This window comes from Hippocampus zosterae, chromosome 16 (assembly GCF_025434085.1).
Source record: "Hippocampus zosterae strain Florida chromosome 16, ASM2543408v3, whole genome shotgun sequence".
Taxonomy (NCBI): domain Eukaryota; kingdom Metazoa; phylum Chordata; class Actinopteri; order Syngnathiformes; family Syngnathidae; genus Hippocampus; species Hippocampus zosterae.
This window is the reverse complement of record NC_067466.1, coordinates 7,527,439-7,550,052: the sequence shown is the minus strand read 5'-3', so window position 1 is coordinate 7,550,052 and position 22,614 is coordinate 7,527,439. Positions and strand designations below refer to the sequence as shown.

Sequence of the window (22,614 nt, the reverse complement as noted above, 5' to 3'; positions counted from 1 at the left end):
CAGATCATCGGTAACGAGTAACAAATATGGTTGTTCAATTGCTATTTGTGCCATCTTGGCCTCGGCCACATTCATCGCTGCCATCACACAATCGTCTATCCCACTAAAGTCTGAAGAATACATTCACCAGAATGCCTCGGATGCAATTAGCTCTACATGCCATGACATGTCTTCATTTCCAAAATTTAAGTACTTAAAAACAACTTTTATTTTTTTAATGCTCATCAAGTCTGGACAGCAGTACCGAAAGATCCCCCTTGAGCAGATGCAAATGCAGCATTGTTAAGACAATATGTGGGATATACTCCACCCCTTTCATCCAATTTCCAAGCCAATGTTGGCCAATTTTCCCAAATCACATGGCTGGTCTCATACAAGCTCTTCTCAGTTTAAAATGCTTAATTGTTGAAATCAGGCGCTGGTGTTTTGACTGCTCAAATACATCATATCTTACTTATTGCATATAAAGACATTTTTGTCAAGAATTCTTTTTTTTTTTTACACACACGTATACAAGTAAATCCAAAGTCCGATGCTTTGAGTCTTTTCACACACATCTGCTGAAAGTAATAACATGCAAATGATTGCAAAGAGACGGCGAACTATGCAGTGAGAGATAAGTGCCACATTATACACTGTCTTCAGATGTTCTGGGCTGATGAACAGTAATGCTAAGTGTTCTAGCCACAGGGCTTGGGCTCGATACTTACACACCCACACACACACACACACAGAACTTCACTGTCCTTTATATTTTAGCTCGTTGAGGTACCCATGTGGAAATGTTACCAAAAGGGCACGAATGTGCTTCCAGTTATTGACAAATCTATACTGGACTCACTGTCTATGCAATGCAGACAAAGTTTAACTGTAGCTTTGCATGGATCGTTTCATCTAACAACCAGCTCGGCATTGCTCTGCTGCACTGAGCTGTGCCCCCCGCCCCCTTCTTACATTTCTACTTAGCCACGACGCAACAAACAGCTCCTTCCATGCCCTGACATTTTTATTTTTAATTCAATGCGAAGGGGCGGTTACCCCACCACTTAGAAAATAATCTCCGGCATTGGTGTCGTAGCACACACATTTTTATCACTCTTGGATGGTTGGTCATCTTAAGCGAATGCGAGAGACGGAGAAGATGATGAAGGGAACAAGGGCTGCATTTTAAAGTGCTCATCCTTGGCTACTCTTAATGATTACTTGTGCTGCATTCATGCATGTGATGATTAGGGAAAGAAAATCTTCATTTAGTCATACACGCTTTTTTCCCTTTTTTTTTGTTGCCACCGCTTATAAAATACGCTTTTTCAAACGGCGTTTCATCACATCCTGTGAGGCTGAGCCCCACTTCACACTTTGATAGGTCAATCCAATCTTTGCGTACTCAATGAAGGTCCCACTCCTATGAGCTCAAGAAAACAAGCATTGCTAATTACCCCTAGTTGTGTAAATGGTGTTTGACTGTGTGGAAAATTGTTGATTACGGATGGTACTTCAATATTTACAAGAGACACACTTCTGTATAATTGAGAGAGTGAATAAATATTTGTGCAAAGGTGGCTTCATGCTTCCAAATCATCCTTTTGTCCAACTCGCGGCAATCTCGTTTGGACACATTGTAAACTTAGATTCAAGTCCCATGAAGTCAAATTCATATAATTTTAATCAGCATTTTCATCTTAAAATTAAAATTGTGCAACTTCAGTCCTGTGCAGCAATGGTCTTAAAATTACAAATTTTTGAGGCATACATTTTCGTGTGGACCAATTTTGGTGGTCGACCGCAACTGAGTTGGTCGACTTTTTTTTTTCCCCCCAGCCGTCCTTCAAACAAACACATATTTTAACATAAACAAAAAGTGCCAGTCTAAAATATACTTTAGTGTCTGTTTTAGATATATTTATATTCTTTAAAAGGCGGGCACAGTAGGGTGCCATATAATGTCTGCGTGCGAGTGTCTCAGCATGAGCTGTGGCTGACAGCAGCTTCTGCATGAGTGTGTTTTACTCCTCCCCCAATGTTCAATAAATTGCTGAGAGGTGCCTCAGCGACTGTGGGCCTCCCCTTCCTCATGTTAGGGGGCATTAAGGGCAAGTTAAGTATGCTGTAAAATCCATAAAAATGATCGTTCCTTTAAAGAGCGCCTACATACTAGTGTAGGAATGTTTACAAGGACATAAAAACATGCTGGAACACTTTTTGTGATGCAGTTGATTTTATTTAGTTGTATTTTTTTATTCCCTCTGCAGCTTGGACTGTCTGTTTGGGTCAGTAAAGAGGATGCAATGCCTTTTGGTAATACCTTTGCATGTGGGCACAGTCCTTCCATTAGCCTAATAACACGCACACTCAAGTTGACCCATAGCGTCATTATAGAGGACTATCAACCTGATTTCATAAAATTCTGCTTATTTTTTTTTCATAGTAAATTTTATTTTTACAATGCAAGAGACACTCTCCCATTGTCCCACTTGGCTGTGATCACACAGACGCTCTTACTGTCTATCAATGATAATTAGACATTGAGACACCCCTGCCTGAGGATACTAAAGGGGTGTTCACACGGCACACATTTGCTCCGGCGCTGCACCGATGTATTTTGTTGCGATATATTTTGCACCGCAGCAAATTGTGTGGAGCGTTCACATGTGCAAAGCCGCTGAGCGTGTCAGCACCGGCACAGCGTCGGTGCAGCCCCACTTGCGTTCACACGGCAGTTTCTGCAGCGGAGCAAAACGACAGAAAACAAATGAGCTGTCATGTTGTGTCTTTTTAAAATGTATACACAACTCAAGCCACTACTGTACAGGCACATCCTTCTCCTTCTTAGTCTCCATGCCTTCTGCTGGAGAGTGACCGCCCCCGAAAATGTAAATCAACGATGACACTCAGAAAAGCAAACGCGTAATGCGCCAAACAGAAAATCGAGAGAGGAAATCACAAAATAAATTATATGGGTGGCGGAGGGTTGTGAACACACAACAAAAGAACAAACTACACAAACAACTCAGAGACAGTCCAGTCTCCTACAAAAGGAAAGATGTTACCAGCCAAGTCTTGTCCGACAGAGCACGTAAGCAACGCATTTTCGCCGTACGTACTCTTCACAAGCATTTGCTCTGGAGCAAATTTATCCCAGTTGCGTTCACACGAGCAAATTTACATCGGTGCTGCTTCGCAAACGAGTATTTGCGCCGGAGCAAATTTGTGGATCAAATTTGGTCCGGTGTAAGCCAGGGCTACGCCGGAGCTAATTTGCACGTGTGAACGGTCTACTGGGGCAGCCCCGGTGTAGCACCGGACCAAATCTTGCCGTGTGAACACCCCTTAAGATTTACTTTCTTTTGACACTTGATGTGCAACCTGAGAGTGATTAATGCATAAATCCAGTCCATCTAGTAATTTAAAAAATATATTTGCGGTCTATGTGTGCCCTGCGATTGGCTGGCAACCGATTCAGGGTGTCCCCCGCCTACTGCCCGGAGACAGCTGGGATAGGCTCCAGCACCCCCCGCGACCCTAGTGAGGATCAAGCGGTACGGAAGATGAATGAATGAATGAATATTTGCGGTTTTGTGCTCAGCGTAGGGCTGGGTGATTTGGCCAGAAAATAAATCTTCGAACATCTCTGTTATCGACCAAATCGGATTTCGAGAAGAAAATTCTAGATTTTTCCACCTCGGATTACGACCGAAAACCGGTTTTCGACCAAACTCAGCAGACCCGAATATGCCACTCCACTCCGCTCGGCTTCCTTACACGAGAAAATGACACTTCCTCGTGTAACGTTCATTGTGAGCAGACGTGTTTTTTTGTGATTTACGCAAATCTGACTGTTTTTGTTTTGTTATTTATGCAGTGTATTAGCCCCTAATCATGGGCTAATGAAATAGTTTCGGATTTCGAACAAATTGCTTTTCGAACAGCCTTCTGTAACGGATTATGGTCGAAAACCGAGATATGACTGTTGAATGAATGAATACAACTGTTGCCTGAAAAAAATGTTCCTGCGTAAAAGTTACACTGCATGTAAAAGTTATTCTGCATGAACTAGCAGATGAATAAGACAGCTAAAAAAAAATTGAAGGAAATTAAAGAGGAATGTGGAAGAGGTATGTGGATGACTACTTTTACAATGCATAAATGGGTGTCATGTCATAAACTTTGGCAACAGTGATTTATTTACTGGGCTCCTGTCATAATGGATGACATGTCTCACCATTTTTTTTTACAAATGACTCATAAACCAAAACTTGTGAAAAGGATTCCGCTAATATTTACTGCTTTTGCTTGGGGCATCCTTTGAACAAAGTTTTCAGCGGCTGGTTTTTGCAGCATACCCGAAACACATCCAAATGATTGACTGAACCGTACCTTTTCTGTAAAGGCGCTACTCTCTCTGTCACCATATTGGCCGTGTGCTGTAAACAGTGCGCGTAAAGCCGGGACGTGCTTTCAAGAAAGGAAGACAAGGGGGAACTCCCCCCCGCCCCCCCCGACATTTTTGGTGATATTTGAAATTGATTAATTGATTCATCTCCCATCCCTAGCTGGGGGATCAATTTTCTAGGGCTACTTTCCCGCTCGTAAACCACCCTCTGCTTTTCCCTTTCTTATTTTTGCTCCACCTCCTTCTCTCTTGCTCTCCGATGGATCTTTTTTTGATTGGCATAGTGCTGGGAGTCGGCGATGCATGGCGTGCTGGCCCATGGGTGCAGTCTCTTCCCTCTCTGGCTCTCTGTCCCTGTTGTCTGCTCAGGAAATATTCATTAATTAGTAATGGAGACTTCGTAGAGCAGTGCCGCTTCTTTCTCTCCCTTTGCAGATACGGAGTAAATAGAGGAGAGCAGAAACCTTTTGGCCAGGCTTGATAGAATCACCACGAACACGGTCGATCACAAAGCATTAATCTTGCTGTTTAATGACTGCTGCGGCTAAGTGAATATACATAGATGAACAAATGCGTATGGATCCTGGATTTAGACCACCTCTTCATAATTCCACAAGCTTTTTTTCACATTCCTTAACTGATGTATGCGCATCATTTTGTGACGGACTCAAGAATTTTAGTTGACTCCATTGCCAATGCTGCTCGAAGTTGTGCTTTGTGTATCCTTGCATGCGGTACAATAGGTGGCGTTATACTGAACAGAGCTGCTATGCATCCGCTTCAGAGCTTTTAGAAAGGTCACCTCATCGAGGCCTGCGACACGCGAGGCAGCAACATAATAGTGCCCCAACCATCAGCTGGGCCAATTAATCTTTGTCTCAATGAGGCCACTTATCTTTCGGACCACAAAATGCCATCAAAAAGCCACCAAAAGGTTTTGGCCTCAGCTACTAATACACTCAAATTAATGAACATTTTCAATGCTGAATGTACATTTAATACTGCCGCAATGTTTATTTAAAAAAAAAATCATGATTAAATGAAGACACGCCTTGATGTGGATCTTAATATAGGCTTAAGATAGTAATTTATTTTTTCATAGCACCGTTCACCACCCTGGATTGTCACTTCCCTCCATCCACCAGGAAATAGCATGCTAGCTAACACATAGCTGGACACACAAACCCAAATTCAAAGGTCTCTGGACTGCTTTCACTATTTCTAAAAAAGTAGTCTTGCCTCGGTGGAGGTGTCCAACAAACTTAATAGGCTTCTAGTTATCTGTGATCATGGCATTGTCAACACAACAATTGTTTTGGTGACCCAAAACTTTTGGTTAGTACTGGATATACAATATATGTTTAAAATTGTTGAATGTTTTGTGTTCAATTGCTCCAAAGTGTTTAATTTTTTTTATTTCCTCAAAAGTATTCAAATTAGTGTCTTTGTAATAGTTTTAAATTAATACCAAAAAAATATTGAAGCATTTTAACCGTCACTTATTAATATTATTCATTTGCTTTTTACGTTTTTACACTTTTGCCCTAGTATTGTTTCAGTCTCACTTAGTATCAAAGTAAAGATTTTGATATCGTGAGAACACGAGGGGCTAGTCTTGGAATTTTTTGGGGGGAGAACATGCAAATTACAGGCTCAGAAGTAATCTTTCAGTGCCTACTGAAATGAGGTCTTGAGAGATATACAGTGTGTCACGCAGCATCACACAGCTCGACCTGCTCTGGTCAGACCGAACGCGACTTGAACTATTCTCCCAACTTGATTACATATAAATCGAAATCAATACATTTTGCGGAGAAAGCGGCAAATCCGTGCCAAGCGACACGAATAATGTTTGATGTGATGCGAGCACATTCACTTAAATTGGAAAATTTGAACTTTAAGACGCAGGTCGCGTTGTGACAGCCCATCGGATTTACTAAGTGACACACACACACACACAACGTCCTTTGCCTGAGCCAAAAAGGAGCTGGCTTGTTGAGTGGTGAGTGAGGAAGTTGGCAAATCTTTGGGAACTGTATGCATTGACTTGTTAACAACTGTTGCCCTGTGAACCAAGGTTGCAAAAGCATTTAGGATCAGGTGTTTATCGCAACTGCCAGACAGCTGAGTCACGACCGATGTTAATACAATTTTTATTTTTTTCTGTCAGAGGAGAAGGAGGAACCCCTCCACTTGTTTGGTATAGCATGGTGCGAGTGAAGCAGCTATGTTAGCATTCCGCGATCCAACTGCCGCGAAATACACGAGATGAATCGTTGTTTCACTCTCGTTTTAAACATAGCGTAAAGATCTTGGCTGCGATTGGGTGGTAACAAGTTCAGCTTGTACCCCGCTTGCTGCCCAAAGACAACTGGGGTAGGCTTCAGCATGCCCGCGATCCTCGTGAGGATAAGCGGATCAGCAAATGGATGGATGGATGGATGGATGGATGGATAGAGATCGTGGCGATTTAAAGGCACCACCGCCTCCTGCAAATTTGGTTTCATTTTGAATTGTATGGGCTGAGTGTCATTTAGTTTCAGAGGTTTCCCTGTTGTCGCAGTGTCTTTTTGGAGTGTTGCATCAAGCACAAATATGTGGTTAAGAACTGTTGATATAAGCCAAGCAGTTTTATTTATTTTTATGAAATGCTGTGACTGAAAAGGGCCATGTGATGTGGAGGAGGTCTAGCGCGGATGTGATCATGGAAGCAGAAAATGGCATTAAATTTAGGGAGACTGACACTTTTGAATAAGAGCCACTATTAAAACGGAGTAGAAGAGGTTCCACAAGCTCAGTCAAATGTAGAATCCGGTTTGCTTTAGAATCGTGCCTTGCAGCTTTTTCTCAGTTACAGCTTTCAAACCATATCAGTCTCATTGATCTATCACACCGACATCGGAGTATTGCCTAAAAGCTTATATTTCCTTCCACCGTGTGTTTTTTCTTCATTGTCTGTCAGCACCTTGAGGGGGAGGGTGGGGGGGTGCTATCTTTTTTTGTTGACTTTTTGCCCCTTTTCGCCTGCAAGGTATCTGGTCAAACCAGCTGCTAAATCACTCAAAGCAAAGTCACTTTTTGAATGTACTGTATAATCGATCACGTGTTCATTTTCCTTTTGAATTTGTTTTTTCTCTAGAGTTGGAATTCTCTTGCCAAACAAGTGGCAATAAATAAATCTAAGAAATTGAGGAAACAACTCTAACATATATATTGTGTAATGATACACAATATTTTTCAGACCCCTTACAGCTCAGGAGAGCCACCAGTGGCTCTTAAATCGCTTCACTTTGCACTTTTTAAATTACAAAATCATCATCAACTGAGGCTGACATTATGCTGCTCCGCTTTTTTTTCTTTCTACCTGCATTGTAATTTAACAATCAATTATTGTAATATATTCATTCATTCATTCATTCATTCATTCATCTTCCGAGCCGCTTGATCCTCACTAGGGTCGCGGGGGGTGCTGGAGCCTATCCCAGCTGTCTTCGGGCAGCAGGCGGGGGACACCCTGAATTGGTTGCCAGCCAATCACAGGGCACACAGAGACGAACAACCATCCACGCTCACACTCACACCTAGGGACAATTTAGAGTGTTCAATCAGCCTGCCATGCATGTTTTTGGAATGTGGGAGGAAACCGGAGCACCCGGAGAAAACCCACGCAGGCCCGGGGAGAACATGCAAACTCCACACAGGGAGGCCAGAGCTGGAATTGAACCCGGTACCTCTGCACTGTGAAGCCGACGTGCTAACCACTGGACTACCGGGCCGCCCGTAATATATTCATGAACTGTGAATTGTGATTGTGGATTTTGCATCTAAGAATCAATTTTGTCACCCAACCCAACTGTTTTGTTTTTTCTCTGTTGCGTTCTGCATTCCTGCTCGTACCCCCGGAGTTGTCTGTGAGTCTGATAAATTAATAATTAATAATAAATCAAATTCAATGGGCATGTCACCCTCCTTACTTGGCAGTTTACCTGAGGTTTTTGTACTGTTCTCATATTTAAAATGTTGGTGGTGGTTTTTTTTTTCAAGAGCTGTCAAAATTATGCTCATAAAAGTTTTAACGATCCCTTAAAATTGTTGAGCTGGCTGACACAGGTAAAAGTGTATATTTTCAACAAATCATCCATCCATTTTCTGATCCGCTTATCCTCACAAGGGTCGCTGGAGCCCATCCCAGCCGTCTTCGGGGGACACCCTGAACCAGTTGCCAGGCAATCGCAGGGCACACACAGATGAACAACCATCCACGCTCACACTCACACTTAGGGACAATTTGGAGTGTTCATTCAGCCTGCCATGCATGTTTTTGGAATGTGGGAGGAAATCGGAGTACCCGGAGAAAACCCACACAGGCCCCGGGGAGAACATGCAATCTCCACACAGGGAGGCCGAAGCTGGAATTTAACCTGGTACCTCTGCACTGTGAGGTGCTAACCACTGGACTACTGGGCCACCTATTTTCAACAATGACATTTAAAATGTTTTACCTGCGGATACATTACAGCAGCGAGCCGCAGTTTAGGTTAATAATTCAGGACATTTTGATTCATGTGGCTTGGACTTCCTTCGTGCGCACGAAGCTGACTTGGAAGAGTGGGTCACGGTGCTCATGCAGAGACAGCTTTCTCGGATGCTCATGTTTGTTGGAGACTTGACTCAAAGGACAGCAAATCCTGTCAGATTTGAGCAATGGCTTATCCAGCAGCCAAGTTAGTGCGGGCTGTTTGTCCTTGTGATATGGTTCTGGTGATGCGTATTCATTCTCAACACAATGGAAGCTCTAATACTCTCTCATCTGTTTATGATTATTATTATTTTTTTGCTCGGTGTAATTCCGATTGAAGCACTCAGTCAAATTATGGTACGCTCTTTGCAGGTACTCGTCGTATCATAAATATGTTGCATGTCATGCTACTGTTTGTACCTTGCAGATTTATTCATTTATTTGTGGTTTATGAGTTGATACATTCTCCAGTATCCGCTGTGAAACATGCCGATATAGAAAGGCAGATTTTGGCGAAATGGAACCAAATGACTTGAAATCATATCCACATTTTTATTTTCTACTTCATTGCTTACCTGCAGTGGTTTAACCCTTTCAGGGACAGCGGTTACTACAGAGGACAGCTTATCATGTTATCAGGTTACAGTGTCCATGAAAGGTGTACTAGAAACATGAGTAATGCAGTGCACATCTGCATTCAGGGCACAGCATTTGGTCCCGCCCCACTGCATAAGTTAAACTAAGCTTCATGTGGTACCTTGTTCAAAATAGACTAAAACCTCCATTGTGTTCAAATCACAGTGAACGCATCCTGCATGGACATGGTTATTGTTAGGTTCGGACATTGGTTAGGTTTCGCGACCACCACACTGGTTTACACATGTGCAGTAGTCCAGGAAGTATGTTATTGTTAGTTTTAGACGCAGCAAGAATGTTGCATTGCTAAAATGGCTACAAAATGGACATTTGGATGTCAAGCAGCTAAGATAAGAAGAGCTCCGACGCTGGAGAGGGTAAAAATGATCAAAATGAAAGACGGAGGAAGCAAAATAAAAGACATTATCCAAGAAATTGATGTCAGTGAAAGTGAATGCTGATCGTAAATTTTGCTATTTCTTTCTCTTTTTTTCTTTCTACAACAAAAACATACAGTATGTTTGTGTGTGCGTGTACACATTCGTTTGTGTGTGTGTGTGTGTGTGTGTGTGTGTTTGTCTGAGATCAAATTTGCTACAGTGAAACCCCCCTGTTGTGAAAATTTTCTTGCTGCAGACATGATTTCGTTGTAGAGGAGTTTCACTGTACGAGCTGCACAATGCATCAGGCTCAGAGATGCATAATGTACACAACATCCCTAGAAGTTTTAGACCGTCAGGAAACAAACTGTTATCCTCTCCAGTGAGAACAATAAAAGCAGGGAGCAGCAGGTGTCTCCTCGAGCTGTCTTTCTGTCTGTCACAGTGAGCACACCGCTTACATTTTCATGGCGTGCTCGATATGGCTTTCAAATGTCACTTGAGACGCGTCTAACCGCTTTGCATTTTCAAGAAACTGTTTGTCTGGGTGTCCGGTCTCAAGTGTATGGCCCTTTGGAAAAGGTGTGGCACTCTCGTCGGATGGCCCCTGAACAACCTTTTCAAGGTTCTCCTACTGTTAATATATCTGTCCAAAATCCCGTCTCGTCTTTCACGGAAAGCAAGTGGAATAAGAATTTCATGTTGCTATGAAATGTCACCATACCACAGAATTTTGAATCCTCCTCCGATGAATGCCTATATGCTTAAATTTTTATGTCACTGATTTAATTAATGTGCAGCTACAAAAAGGAATGTATCTGCTCCCCATTGCTGCTGTGACATGATGTAATGGCAAAATACATTTTACGCAGTCACAATATGAACCTCATTTACTCTTAAATACCTTTTTGATGTTTTTATTTTTTATTTTTTTATTTTTCTAAAAATTGTCAAAGTGAATCTCTCCACCTCACTTTTTGCTTCTCTCCCCTCCAGCTGAGGATGACGGACTCTGGGAGAACGGTCTTTCCTACGAGTGCCGCACGCTGCTGTTCAAAGCCATCCGCAACCTGCTGGAGCGCTGCCTCATGAATCGCAGTTTTGTGCGCATCGGCAAGTGGTTTGTCAAGCCTTACGAGAAAGATGAGAAGCCCATAAACAAGAGGTTAGTGTCAGCGTGTTACGCTTTTGATTCTTTTGGATTTGTTTTTGATTGTTGGGCTGCGATGTGGTCTAATGCAGCTCAGTAGCTTGTACAAGGCTTTCGATGACACAAGGTGAACAGTTTTATTGCCTTTGTATAAGGTTAAGCTGCAGAGTGCTCACTCGGCTTGAGTGTAAGCGTACAGTGATCTTTTATTTCAATGCTACAAATCTATATGGTCAATTTTTTAACCCTTTGAAGGACAGAAGTCACTACAGTGGACATCTTATCATGTGATCAGATTACAAGGGGCATGAAAGGGTCAAATAAGCTTCTGTCATTACCTCGCAGGCTTTGCATTTGGCAGCACCAGTGGTGGTCTTCCTGGGGTCTGCAGTTCCCCCGACCTGTTTAATAGTTCTTCGGCAATAGCTAGAAGTTCCGAAAGTTGAAGTTACAGCATTGCCACGTTTGATTTCACTGACCACAGCTAAAAGCAACATGGCACAACCGCACATTATTACCACTAATTCAATTCAAATCTTTAAATCCTATGTGTTGCCAGAAAGTAGTACAAGTGAAGTAATAGGATAAAAAAAAGACCAGCTTATTATGAACTTCAGACATTGGCTTACATTCATTCTATTAAGAGCTTTAACAACCTGTTAAAATGATGACAGCACCAGTATTATTTTTTTAATTGTCTACCAGTGCTTTTGTGTGTACACATGACAGACAATGAGACACGTTTTGGAGAAGGAAAAAAAAAAGTATTTGAAAAAGGTCCTGTCGGGCACTGCTGTTGGGCAACAGTTGCACAGGTTGGTGAGTGCAGCCCTTTAAATTGCTACACCACCGGTCACCTCAATCAAATGCTCAAGGAGCATTTTGATTCCTTTTTTTTTAAATTACAGGTAGATGTGCTCACCTGCCACTCTTGTGTTGATTTTTCATTGTTTGTTTTTGGTTTGTGACTGCAAGGTTCCAATTCACATTGGCGTTTGCATGTGTCAATATGTAACTAGTTTTGCAGCTGTTGTTGTCAGATCTCCCAGTCAAGTGACCATGGGGGCCACGCCGCATCATTATCTTTTTTGCACGCCGACATGCGTCTCTTTTGGTTTTACTCTGATGACAGCGTGTCACGGATTTCCGCATGGTGAGCTTCATCGGCATGAGATGAAAAAATGGGTAAAATGATGCAAAGTAGAACTGGCGGCGACATTCATGACTTGTTTAGCTCGCTTACATTATGCCGTAAAGAGAGACTAGCCGAGAGGAAAAAAATGAGTGCTTTCCTCTTTCCCTTGATTGTGGATCTCTCTCTGCCTCTCTTCTCTCTCTCTCTCTCTCTCTCTCTCTCTCTCTCTCTCTCTCTCTCTCTCTCCACCCCCTTATGCTGTCTCAGAACAGACTGGACAGGTTATAAATAGTGGTGCAACCACCCTGAATTTTACTTGTTGTCAGGGATGTTCTGATTCCTTTTATGCGTTTTGGACGCACTGGAATTTTAATGGACACGACACCTTCTATTGGTGTTTCGCTTTAAAACTCCTCTCGATCAAATCCTGACTATGTTGTGTCTTCAAATGCCGGCCCAATTGGTCGTTAACTATTTAATGCTTGAGGCTTTGAATCTATTCTATGTACCTTTCCCTACTTTGGAAAATAAAAATAGATTTAAGATTAGGGTTGGGCTGCTCATTTGCCATCTGCTGATGGAAAACGCTGAAAAGACCCCCAACCCCACGCCTCCCCGTTAATCATCCAAAGTCTCCAGTTGGTGGCGGCTAGAGCCAGCTGACAGTGTTCATAACCTCAACCCTAGCCCTCAGCCTGTGTTGCAATGCTTACATCATCCCCATCCCTGCACCAGCCTCCTTTATCTTTTTGTGTACTGAATACTAAGTCGTATACACTTAAGTACTGTTGGAAGCATTAAATATTGTGAAGAGGTCAATATCATGAAATGGTATGCGCATATTGTTTTATCTTTTGCCATTGTTGCCCCCCCCCAAAAAAAAACCCTAAAATAATAAACTCTATGTATTTACTAGTGAGAGGCATTCTTTGTCTGGTGTGCAACGTCTCCAAGTAGTGCAATAAGGTTGTTCCGGTGAAGCTATCAGCCACACTGGCTTTGGAAAACAGCAGGAGAGAAAAAAAGAGGGAGAAGCCGGAGAGCGATGGAGAGAGGGAACGGACAAGGGAGAGCTCATCTTGGTTGTCATGGCAGCAGAGAAATACACCCTGGGATTGCGTGTTTCCAAGGTGAAGCGGGATGCTTGCGCTCCATTGGCCAGAGTCGACTTGTCAACTTGCTCCTAATTGGCCGCGCTTGCGAAAACTAGTACGACGTTCCATCCAGTCGGCTTTGATGTCTAAATTTTGATCAGGACAAAGGGATATCATTTCGTCTGCTCAAATATGTGCCGTGTGGTTCAAAGCAGCAGTTACAAGATGTGCTCCAGCAGTGCTGCAATAATAAGAGCGATACATTTCATCTCTGTTGCGTTTGGAAAAATGTGTTCCTTTGAAATCATTTTCCTTTGAATGAGAAGAAACATTCAAGCACATGACACACGTGTTCCTGTCATGTGTCCGAGAACATTCTTTTGGCATTGTTGTGTCCGGCGTTGGTCGTTAGAAGTGTCTGTCTGCGTGTGTGTCCCAGTGCACCGTGAAAGCGGCAGGCAGCACTCTTGTTAAGTAGGACAGTGCGGGATAAAGGGCCATTGCCTCCAGTCTGGGGCTAAAGCGCTAAATTTATCCCCTCCATGTTCCGAGCACAAGACAAACACACAGGGAGACGGGCATATAAGCATGTGTGTGTGTCGACAACCTGCATGCGATCTCCAAAGAAAAGCCGACGCGGGCGAGGAATAATGTGCTTCGAAACAATCATAACACATTGTAAACATCCGCGAAGCGGGTAAAGGATATTTTACCCCTGGCTATTTTCTTGTAATTTATTCGTCTTTCCAGCAACATGACCATATGTCTTGCTGCTCAGGTTATATACGGCATGGGTCTTTTGTCTAAAATACACTATGTCTAATATTTCATGTACATACCAGCGTTCCTCCAGGGGCTGACTCATCCAGAAAATACTTTAACCCTTTCATGCAGCAAATATGTTAACCTGTAACCTGATAAGATGATAAGCTGTCCACTGTAGTGACATGAAAAGTTAATTACAATGCAGTGTTTTCAATGTCATGACTGTGATTGTTCAGGTGATTTCGTTAAAAAAAATCTCAGTCTTTGGACGACTTATCATTGCAATGCTTTATACGTACGTGAACATAGTTTTTGTATTCGAAGAAACTATTTGATCCCGGAACATAGGGGTGTAACGATGCATCTATTTATTCAATATGTTTTTCCCCGCGATCCAGCAACATCGATCAGCACCGGACTTTACAAGTTATTGAATTATAAGATCAATATAATTAATGAAATAATTTTGATCGTTAAAAAAAACAAAACAAAAAGCGATACATCGCTTTGTGTCGACTCGTTAGGCCTTATATCAATCCGAATTGTATCCGTAAAAAAAAAAAAAAACGCATCATGCCCCAGGTCAATTGACATGGACCATTTCTTTCAATTCCGCATTGTTATTCATATAACAGTGAACACGGCATACTTCGGAATATGTTGTCATTTATTTGCAATTTTAATATCTTAGCGTCTTCGTAATATTCACATTTTATTTTAATTTCTGTAGGAAAGCATCGTTTTTTTTGTCACCTCCCGTTTCTTTGCTACATGCATGAGTCATTACTAACCTCAAAGCAAATGTTAAGCTCCAAAATATAAATTAATGTAGACATCTGAGGGGAATCAGTTAATACATTCTCAAGTATTCAGCTATTGCTGTTCGCAGTAGGAGTGTGGTTAGCAAGGACCCAATTTAGCATGCACGTCCTTACATTTCCTCTTTGTGCTCTCAGTTCCTCTCTCCTTGCCTCCCACCTTCACATTGCTATAAAATGCTGTCGTTTCTCCCCATTTGGACTCTGCGACAAGAGGCCACGGCCGAGATCAAGCAAAGGTCTGAAGAAATTCCGTTTTTTCCCCCCCGCCTCGTTTTCCAAAAGTTGTATGTAGCGTTGAAACCAGAATTTGACAATTACTATATTAAACGCTAGATAACTTTAGGTGCTTGTCCAAGCTTCTGATAAATACAAGTCGCACCTGAGTATACATCACACAACTAGCCTTTCTATGGAAAAAAAAAGTGCCACTCATAGTCCGAAGAATAAAGTCATTGTTTTGAAATGATTCTCACTTTGTACTTTTATATTATCACATTAGCCCTCTGAAATCAACAGGTCACCTAAAAGGTTTTTATTATGTGGGTGAATTCACAAGAGACACTTTGGATGCTGCAGGCCTTTGCTTTGAAAAAGTTGAAGTGGGGCATTAATCCACCATCTCATTTTGGCAGAATGAGTGCAATTTTCCAGATTTTTCCGTAATATTTTTTTATGTCGCTTTTTGTGTTTTTATCAATCTCTCCATCCTTTATTTTATTATTCACCTGCCCTCTGTTCTCACACTGTGTGTTGTAATATTACGGAAATATATATGATATCCCTCTTCAGCAGTTCCACAATATTTTTCTTTGCTTTCGTTTCAGCTGATCATATTTATATAAAACATAATTTGTAATTTGTGAGGGAGTTTACACAGTCTACCCACCGCGGGAATAAATTTATTTTTGGATACATTGATTTATAGTTTTAATGTAGGAAATTGCATCTGCATGAGAGAGAAAAGGTAATCTCAACCACATTGGGTGCTGAGTTATTTGACAATGTTAATTAAAAAAAATGTTCCACATGAACGTCAAAGTGTGTGTTTGTGTGTGTGTGTGTGTGTGTATGTTTGACTCTTTCTGGGTGTGATGAGACAATTCTGGAATCTGACATGCTGTTGGGGTTATGTCAGCCTTACCGCTCTTTTTGTATTCGTGCGCGGGGTTGATGTTCTCCAAGAGGATTGCATTCCTCCTGTTTTCATAGACCCCTCTGCCTTCCAGCTTTAATCTGACATGTGTAAAGAGGCTCTCCTGCATTTGTGACTGAGGGAAATCAATTCTGAGTAATCACATTTTGCGTGTGTATGTGTGTGAAAACTTGCTGGCCTTAAGAAGTTCAGCTTCTTGTATTTTTTTTTCCCAGCAACCGGTCTCTTGTGTAAACAGCGAGTAAAGGTAGAAGCGGGCAAGTCTTTTGTGGCTCTGTGTGTCTTGGGTTTGTGCTATGTTGTCAGCGCAGTGTTTCCCAGTGGTCAGGTGACTTGACAGGAGGTTATATCGTCTTGTTCAAGGCTCTATATAACTATATTAGTATTTAATATTTTTGCATTGTGTTGCAGCGATTCCAAACTTAGATTTAGGTTGCGAGCAGCAGATGAAACTTGGTGTGAGGTGCCCCGGTCAGAAAACGTGATGAGAATATCCGGCGTTGGAAGGAAATCTGAGCATCGTTGCGGCAATACACTTCTGTCAGCAGGAGTTCACTTATGAATCTCTACAGGTCGCGACCTTCATTCTTCATAAAACTATGGTGTTTAGAACTAGAGTTTCATATTTTGGCAAGTTATCGACATTCGCTGTTATGCTCTGCCCACGTGCTTTTTAGGAGCTGTTAGCTGGCCGTGCAGCATAAATGGTTCAAATTTGGTAGCCGTTTGTGAGAAATCTTTGATAAGGTAGATTTGGAATGACCTCCAATGTCTTTTTCTGGGACCGGGCTTTGGAGGATTTTTTTTTTTTTTTTTTTTTGGTGCACTCACGATAAAATTGGGATTTCGGAGAACAACGGTTATAATTCTTGGGGGTCATGTTTGGATCCCGACATGTCGTACATTGTCAACAGGATAACATTTTTGTTCAAAGCGAAACCCATCAAATCGTGGTTAATTTAACCTTTTCATGCACCCTGTTAACTGATAACACAATAAGCTGTCCACTGTAGTAACCACCGTCCCTGAAAGGGTTAATTAACGAATAATCATAGCAAAGATGTTGACTTGACTTGACTTGACAAAGAAAGCAATTTCCAGAGGGCGAATAACTTGCTGTAGTTAAGAAAAATTGGAATTAACTCTTTTTCACCATTTCCTTGTCAAAGGTTTTTTTATTTGATTATTATTTTTTTTTAACCCTGATTTTATCTGTTTGAGGTTTTAACTCCAGAAACAGCACGCACTTCGTCAAAAGACATTTGCTCGCTCGCCTCAGATGGTGATAGCAAACAAATGGCTATCCATGAACACGTCAAAGCAGAGGTGGCAACCTTGCGTCCTCATGCGAAATGTCAAGAGATGGACTAATTGGCCCTTTCCAGTGCAAGCGACACATGTAGTTGTTGTTGTGAGGATGTGGTCTTCAACTCAGCGGATGCGTAATTCTTAGCTGCGGACACACCAAGCCCGAAAAACATTTCAGTAATGTCACAGCTCTGCGGTCTCCTTGTTTTTTTCCCTCCCATCTTTTAATGCCAATGTTCCTCCCTTGTCCGTTGCCACTCTCATGACAACAACATTTTTATTGCTCTTTTAACTGTGTGGCCAAATGTTACCCATTCCTGGAATCTTCTTCATGTAAGTCATATATCGCTAACGGGTAATAATACAAATCTGTAACAATACCGGTGACAGCTTCTATGAATTAACTCATTCACTCCCAAAGACGTTTTTAAACTTCTTTAAACTTCTAGAATTGGGTGGTACTGAATGAGTTTAAATGTCTGACATTGGCAAACAAAAATCGTTGGACACTGGGGTACGGAATTGTTTGGCGTCAGCATCGAAAGAGTGCAAGTGAGCCTCAAATTGGAAAGAAAACACTCTAAAGAAGGAGGTTAGGGAAAATGCAACTCATTTGGCAGAGAAGCCGTGATCTCAAGAGACAGAAAATATAAGGAGTGTTCATTTATAGCAGCTTAGGCAGTATATTGTTGGATTAGGATGCTCCGTTGCTTCAGGTTTACATGAACAAATGCTTCTGTTGCAACACATCTCAGATGCGCCCACCGGGAGGCTTTTCAACTAAATACGGTTGCATTTTCTCACAGTAGTAGTTTTATTTGGCAATTACAGTTTTAATCCAATATTTTATGTCTGATAAGAATTGAACAGATCCTCGCAGAATGAAATTAGTCAAAGAGATTTCCGTAAGAGGCATTTGGATACACGGGTTTGGGGAAAAGAGTAACTCATTGGGTGCTATTTTGCTAATCTCGGTGTCATGATGTAGAATGTTTAGGGATAGAGAGATATCCATCCATCCATCCATCCATTTTCTGAACCGCCTGATCCTCACTAGGGTCGCGGGGGGTGCTGGAGCCTATCCCAGCCTTCTTCGGGCAGTAGGCGGGGGACACCCTGAATCAGTTGCCAGCCGATCGCAGGGCACACAGAGACGAACAGTCATCCACGCCCACACTCACACGTAGGGACAATTTAAAGCGTCCAATCAGCCTGCCATGCATGTTTTTGAAATGTGGGAGGAAACCGGAGCACCCAGAGAAAACCCACGGAGAACATGCAAACTCCACACAGGGAGGCCGGAGCTGGAATCGAACCCGGTAGCTCTGCACTGTGAAGCCGACGTGCTAACCAATGGACTACCGGGCCGCCCAGAGAGATATCTCTAATTAAAATTTGCTGTGGACCACTGTTATTTATCTTGTCCAGAGTGCCACTACTACGATACAAAAAAGAATCCCCCACCTTCTCTCCAGTTCGACCTTCATTTCTGATTGTGGAAGTGACGTTAGGGAATCAAAACTCACAAGCGAGGGAGTGGTTTTACCAAATAAATTCAACATTTATTTAGTGTAAATAAATGTGTGAATATTTTCTGGCTCTGACAAACACACATTCCCAAGATGTGAGTCATGTCACACATTTTCATGCTTTGTGTGCATCAGTTCAATCTTGTTGACGTTTGTAACATGAATTGACCTACTCGTTGCATTACGATACATGAAATGTAATGTTTTAATTGGATCTTTCGCCATGTTTCAACATGATTTTGCTCTATCGTCCTATTTTTCGCATATGTCTGGAGATGTCTACCTGTGTATATACAGTACGCAAACAGATAGAGGACTGTGCAGCACTACGCAAAGGGATGACTTTTTTTTGAAGTCCTTAATGTGTCTTTGTGGGTGACACCGATGTGAGAAGACATTCCATGCGATTTTGCTCCGGGCCTTGCTGAGTCAAAGGCTAACCACACACCTGTTGACAACGTGTGTCCCACCCTTTACTCACCAATGACTGTACTTGGCTGTTCCACATTGAATGTTGTCAGAGTGCACGATAACATAGCCTTGAAAATACATCCAGGCTTTAGCAGTCAGAAAAGACCATTGAAAAGACTCATTAAAGGACTTTTACCTTGACATACCACAGGTTGTAAGTAGTATGATTGTTAATCATGCTGGCGGATTCTACGTGTGTCTGTTTATGCCAGCCAGCAATTTGAATGTGCGGGGTGTGTTTGCACCTCTGCGGGTTGAGCCACAGATGGCAGCCCACTCTCTCAAGCGCTTTACACACACAGACGCATGTGAACGTGTTGTGTAAGGTATTATATGCTGGTGAGAGGAGATTTCTGTTGAGGTCTGCAGAATACAACACGCCCCGTCTCTCCATTGTTGTCTGGCTCTTTTTTCTTGCAGCCCTAAGTTGGTCTCCATCTTGTTTTACTTCCATGCACTTGGTATAAATAAAGCAGGGGTGTCAAACTCATTTTTGTCACGGGCCACTTTGGAGTTACGTCTTCCTTCGGATGGGCCATTACGACAGTGAAACCGCAAAAATGTTTCATCGTCTCATCACATTTTTAGAAAATTAATGGATTAGTAGTTTTGAAATCAGTCTGCTATAATAGTTTGTCAATTATTCTTCAAGTGTGTAACACAATTATAGTAAAATTACGGAATTACACTTGACAATTTGACATTTCAGGACAGAGTTTGTCAAGGATCTTACAACTTGACACACGTGATTTTCTTTTGGGGAACCACCTAAAATTACGCGCCGGGCCGACTGTGGCCCCCGTTCCTTGACTTTGACACCTGTGGTGCAAAGCGCACCAGTTTTATTGTGCGATAACAGTTATATAAAGTCCATGTACAGGCTTATACTGTACAGTAATTGTGACAAGAGGTCTTTGACTTCAAAACTTTTTTCCCAGCCCTTTCCAGGTGGTAATGGTTACAAGACTTAAACAGCAGTCAAAAAAGCCAAGTGTAATTTACTGCTCGATGACCGCAGCTGTCACATCACACCTCCTTAAACAAAGCCCCCGTTTTTGGGTTGGACCAGCATGTCCTTGTTGCGCAATGGTCTCTTTTTACAGCCCGAATCTTCTACCTCTCCTCCGTTCATCACCAGTACAAGATGTGACTACCCGATGATGAAAAGAACAATTGTTTTCTGGGCCTTCCTCACTTGGGCCCTTGAATCCGAAGAAATGGTCTCTTGAAACGATGCATTACCCCCTTTGGAATCTGTTGATAAATTCAAATATAGTGTTTGATGGTCTGTGTAAAAGTAACAATCCAAGTAAGCAGCTCTTCGTCAAAGGCCATTGTTCTTTCTCATAAAGTGGGTACTTACTACTTTTTGGTTGAAAGTGCTCCTGGGTGAGGAAAGTCGTGTTTTGAGTTTCGGTGAAATGGACGGGTGGCCTTACAGCGGCTCATAATGATTAAGAAGTCATCTAGCTGGAAGGCAAAGCTTTGAATTTATGTTCCGAGCCTCACCATGGCCATAATCTTTGAGTAATGACGAATAGAATGAGCTCATAGAATACGTGGCGCAAGCTAATTTCCTTGGCAGGTTGGCTTGGCTGAGCATTATGCACTTGGTGAAGAGCTGAGGTATTATTTCAAGTGGTTTGGCCATCTGATAAGGATGCCAGTCGGGTGTCCTGCTCCAGAAGTATTACCAACAGGGAGGAAACTCCAGGGAAGACTTGGAGCACACTTGAGGTTAAAAGCTAGCCTATTCTGTTTGTGAATGCCGAGTGTCTAACACGAACTTGAGAAATTGTTGCTGATATATTGGGTTGACGCTGACGCCGCCTAGTTGACTCACACTACGAATGTCGACCGGAGGGCTGCTGGTTCACATCCAGTGGCACACTCAAAAAAAATTATTTCTACGAGTTGTTCACACAAAGACGGAGCAGTTTATTTCTTAATCCTCTTGAGATTGGCAGTTGACGGAAAGGTTTAAAATTAGATGATGTGTGTTGTCGCAGTCACTCATTTCTCCTGAGTTGGGTGGACCTGGAGCGGCCGCAAAGTGAGCACGTACTTCAATAATGATGACACAATGGCTCTGTATTCAAATCTGCTAGTTTCTGCCTTTCAAAGGCCCTTGTATGCAAGGAACCAACCGCGTACATGTCAATCTTAAACTGTGTCACAGACTCATTTTGACATATGCATAAAAAAGGGGGGGGGGATTGGATTATGATGGAAGGGCACCTTTGAGAACATAAACTAGGTTTCCATGTCATACGTTGTGACTGCTACATTCCAAGCTCAGGCGGAGCTCATTTGAGAATATTCATGTTTGGATTAAAGCGACGGGGGGTCTCAAAGAGGAAGAAATAAACCATGACGGTAGTGTTTGTGAAGAAAGCCTGAGCAGTTCAACGATCCTGTCTACTACACAATTTTATGTACTGAACGTCAATGAAGCTCCATCTCACTTGTATTCTGCATCCATTGCATTCGAAGTATGGGGTCTTTAGGGGAAAAAAAAGATGGAAGCAAATTTAACTTTCATTTAAAAGCCACACATCAATTCTGTTCTGGTATTTAAAAATATCCCCAAATTCTATGTACAGAATTTCTGGCAGTGAAAGCACCTGACTTGTTATGTCTGTTATTTTTGTTCTTGTTGTTTATGGAGCAGGAGGTAAACCAGAAGGTTCGAATCTCACTGTCGACAAAAATGTAGAAACAGCTAATTGAAATGATAGAAACTGGGACAGACTACGGGGAGCCGCTTGACTGCTGCTTGAGGATTTTTGAGGTGCCATTGGGCAAGGGACTAAATGCATAGGCACATTAAGCGGGTGCATGAATGGAACATGCATGTAAACAGGCCAAAAATGAATGACTAAATCTGTAATGTACCAATTTCTTCCAGCGGGTAGAGCGAATGCAATTTTTATTGTTTGAGTCATCAGTGAATTTGAAATTCAGGAGAAAATCCAGAACTCCAATGAGATACATTGATCTCAGCTAGAAGAATACAGTTCTCATCCTTCCAAAGGCAGCTTTTTTTCATTTTTACTGTTCTGTGATTATGCAAGTGTACTTTAAGGTGTTGCGCTCTTTCAGTTGACAGACTTGATGTAATAGTCCTGCAGTGGATGCGTATATCTATAACGCACCTTCATCAGCCTCCTTTCATCCAGCTATAGATAGCTGTAGTGAGTGCATACATCCAGAATATGAATATCATGCATTCACTAATGAGCATCCCTACATTTTTCTGA

The 22,614-nt window shown here is 42.1% G+C and overlaps 1 protein-coding gene across 1 annotated transcript in view; it reads left to right on the top strand.

Moving 5' to 3' along the window:
* Positions 1–22,614, top strand: part of med13a (mediator complex subunit 13a) — a 76,846-nt gene that overhangs the window by 20,243 nt on the left and 33,989 nt on the right. The window contains exon 4 of the mRNA XM_052047719.1: positions 10,925–11,093. Coding sequence (XP_051903679.1) covers positions 10,925–11,093 — 169 coding nt within the window. The remainder of the gene's footprint in view (positions 1–10,924; positions 11,094–22,614) is intronic.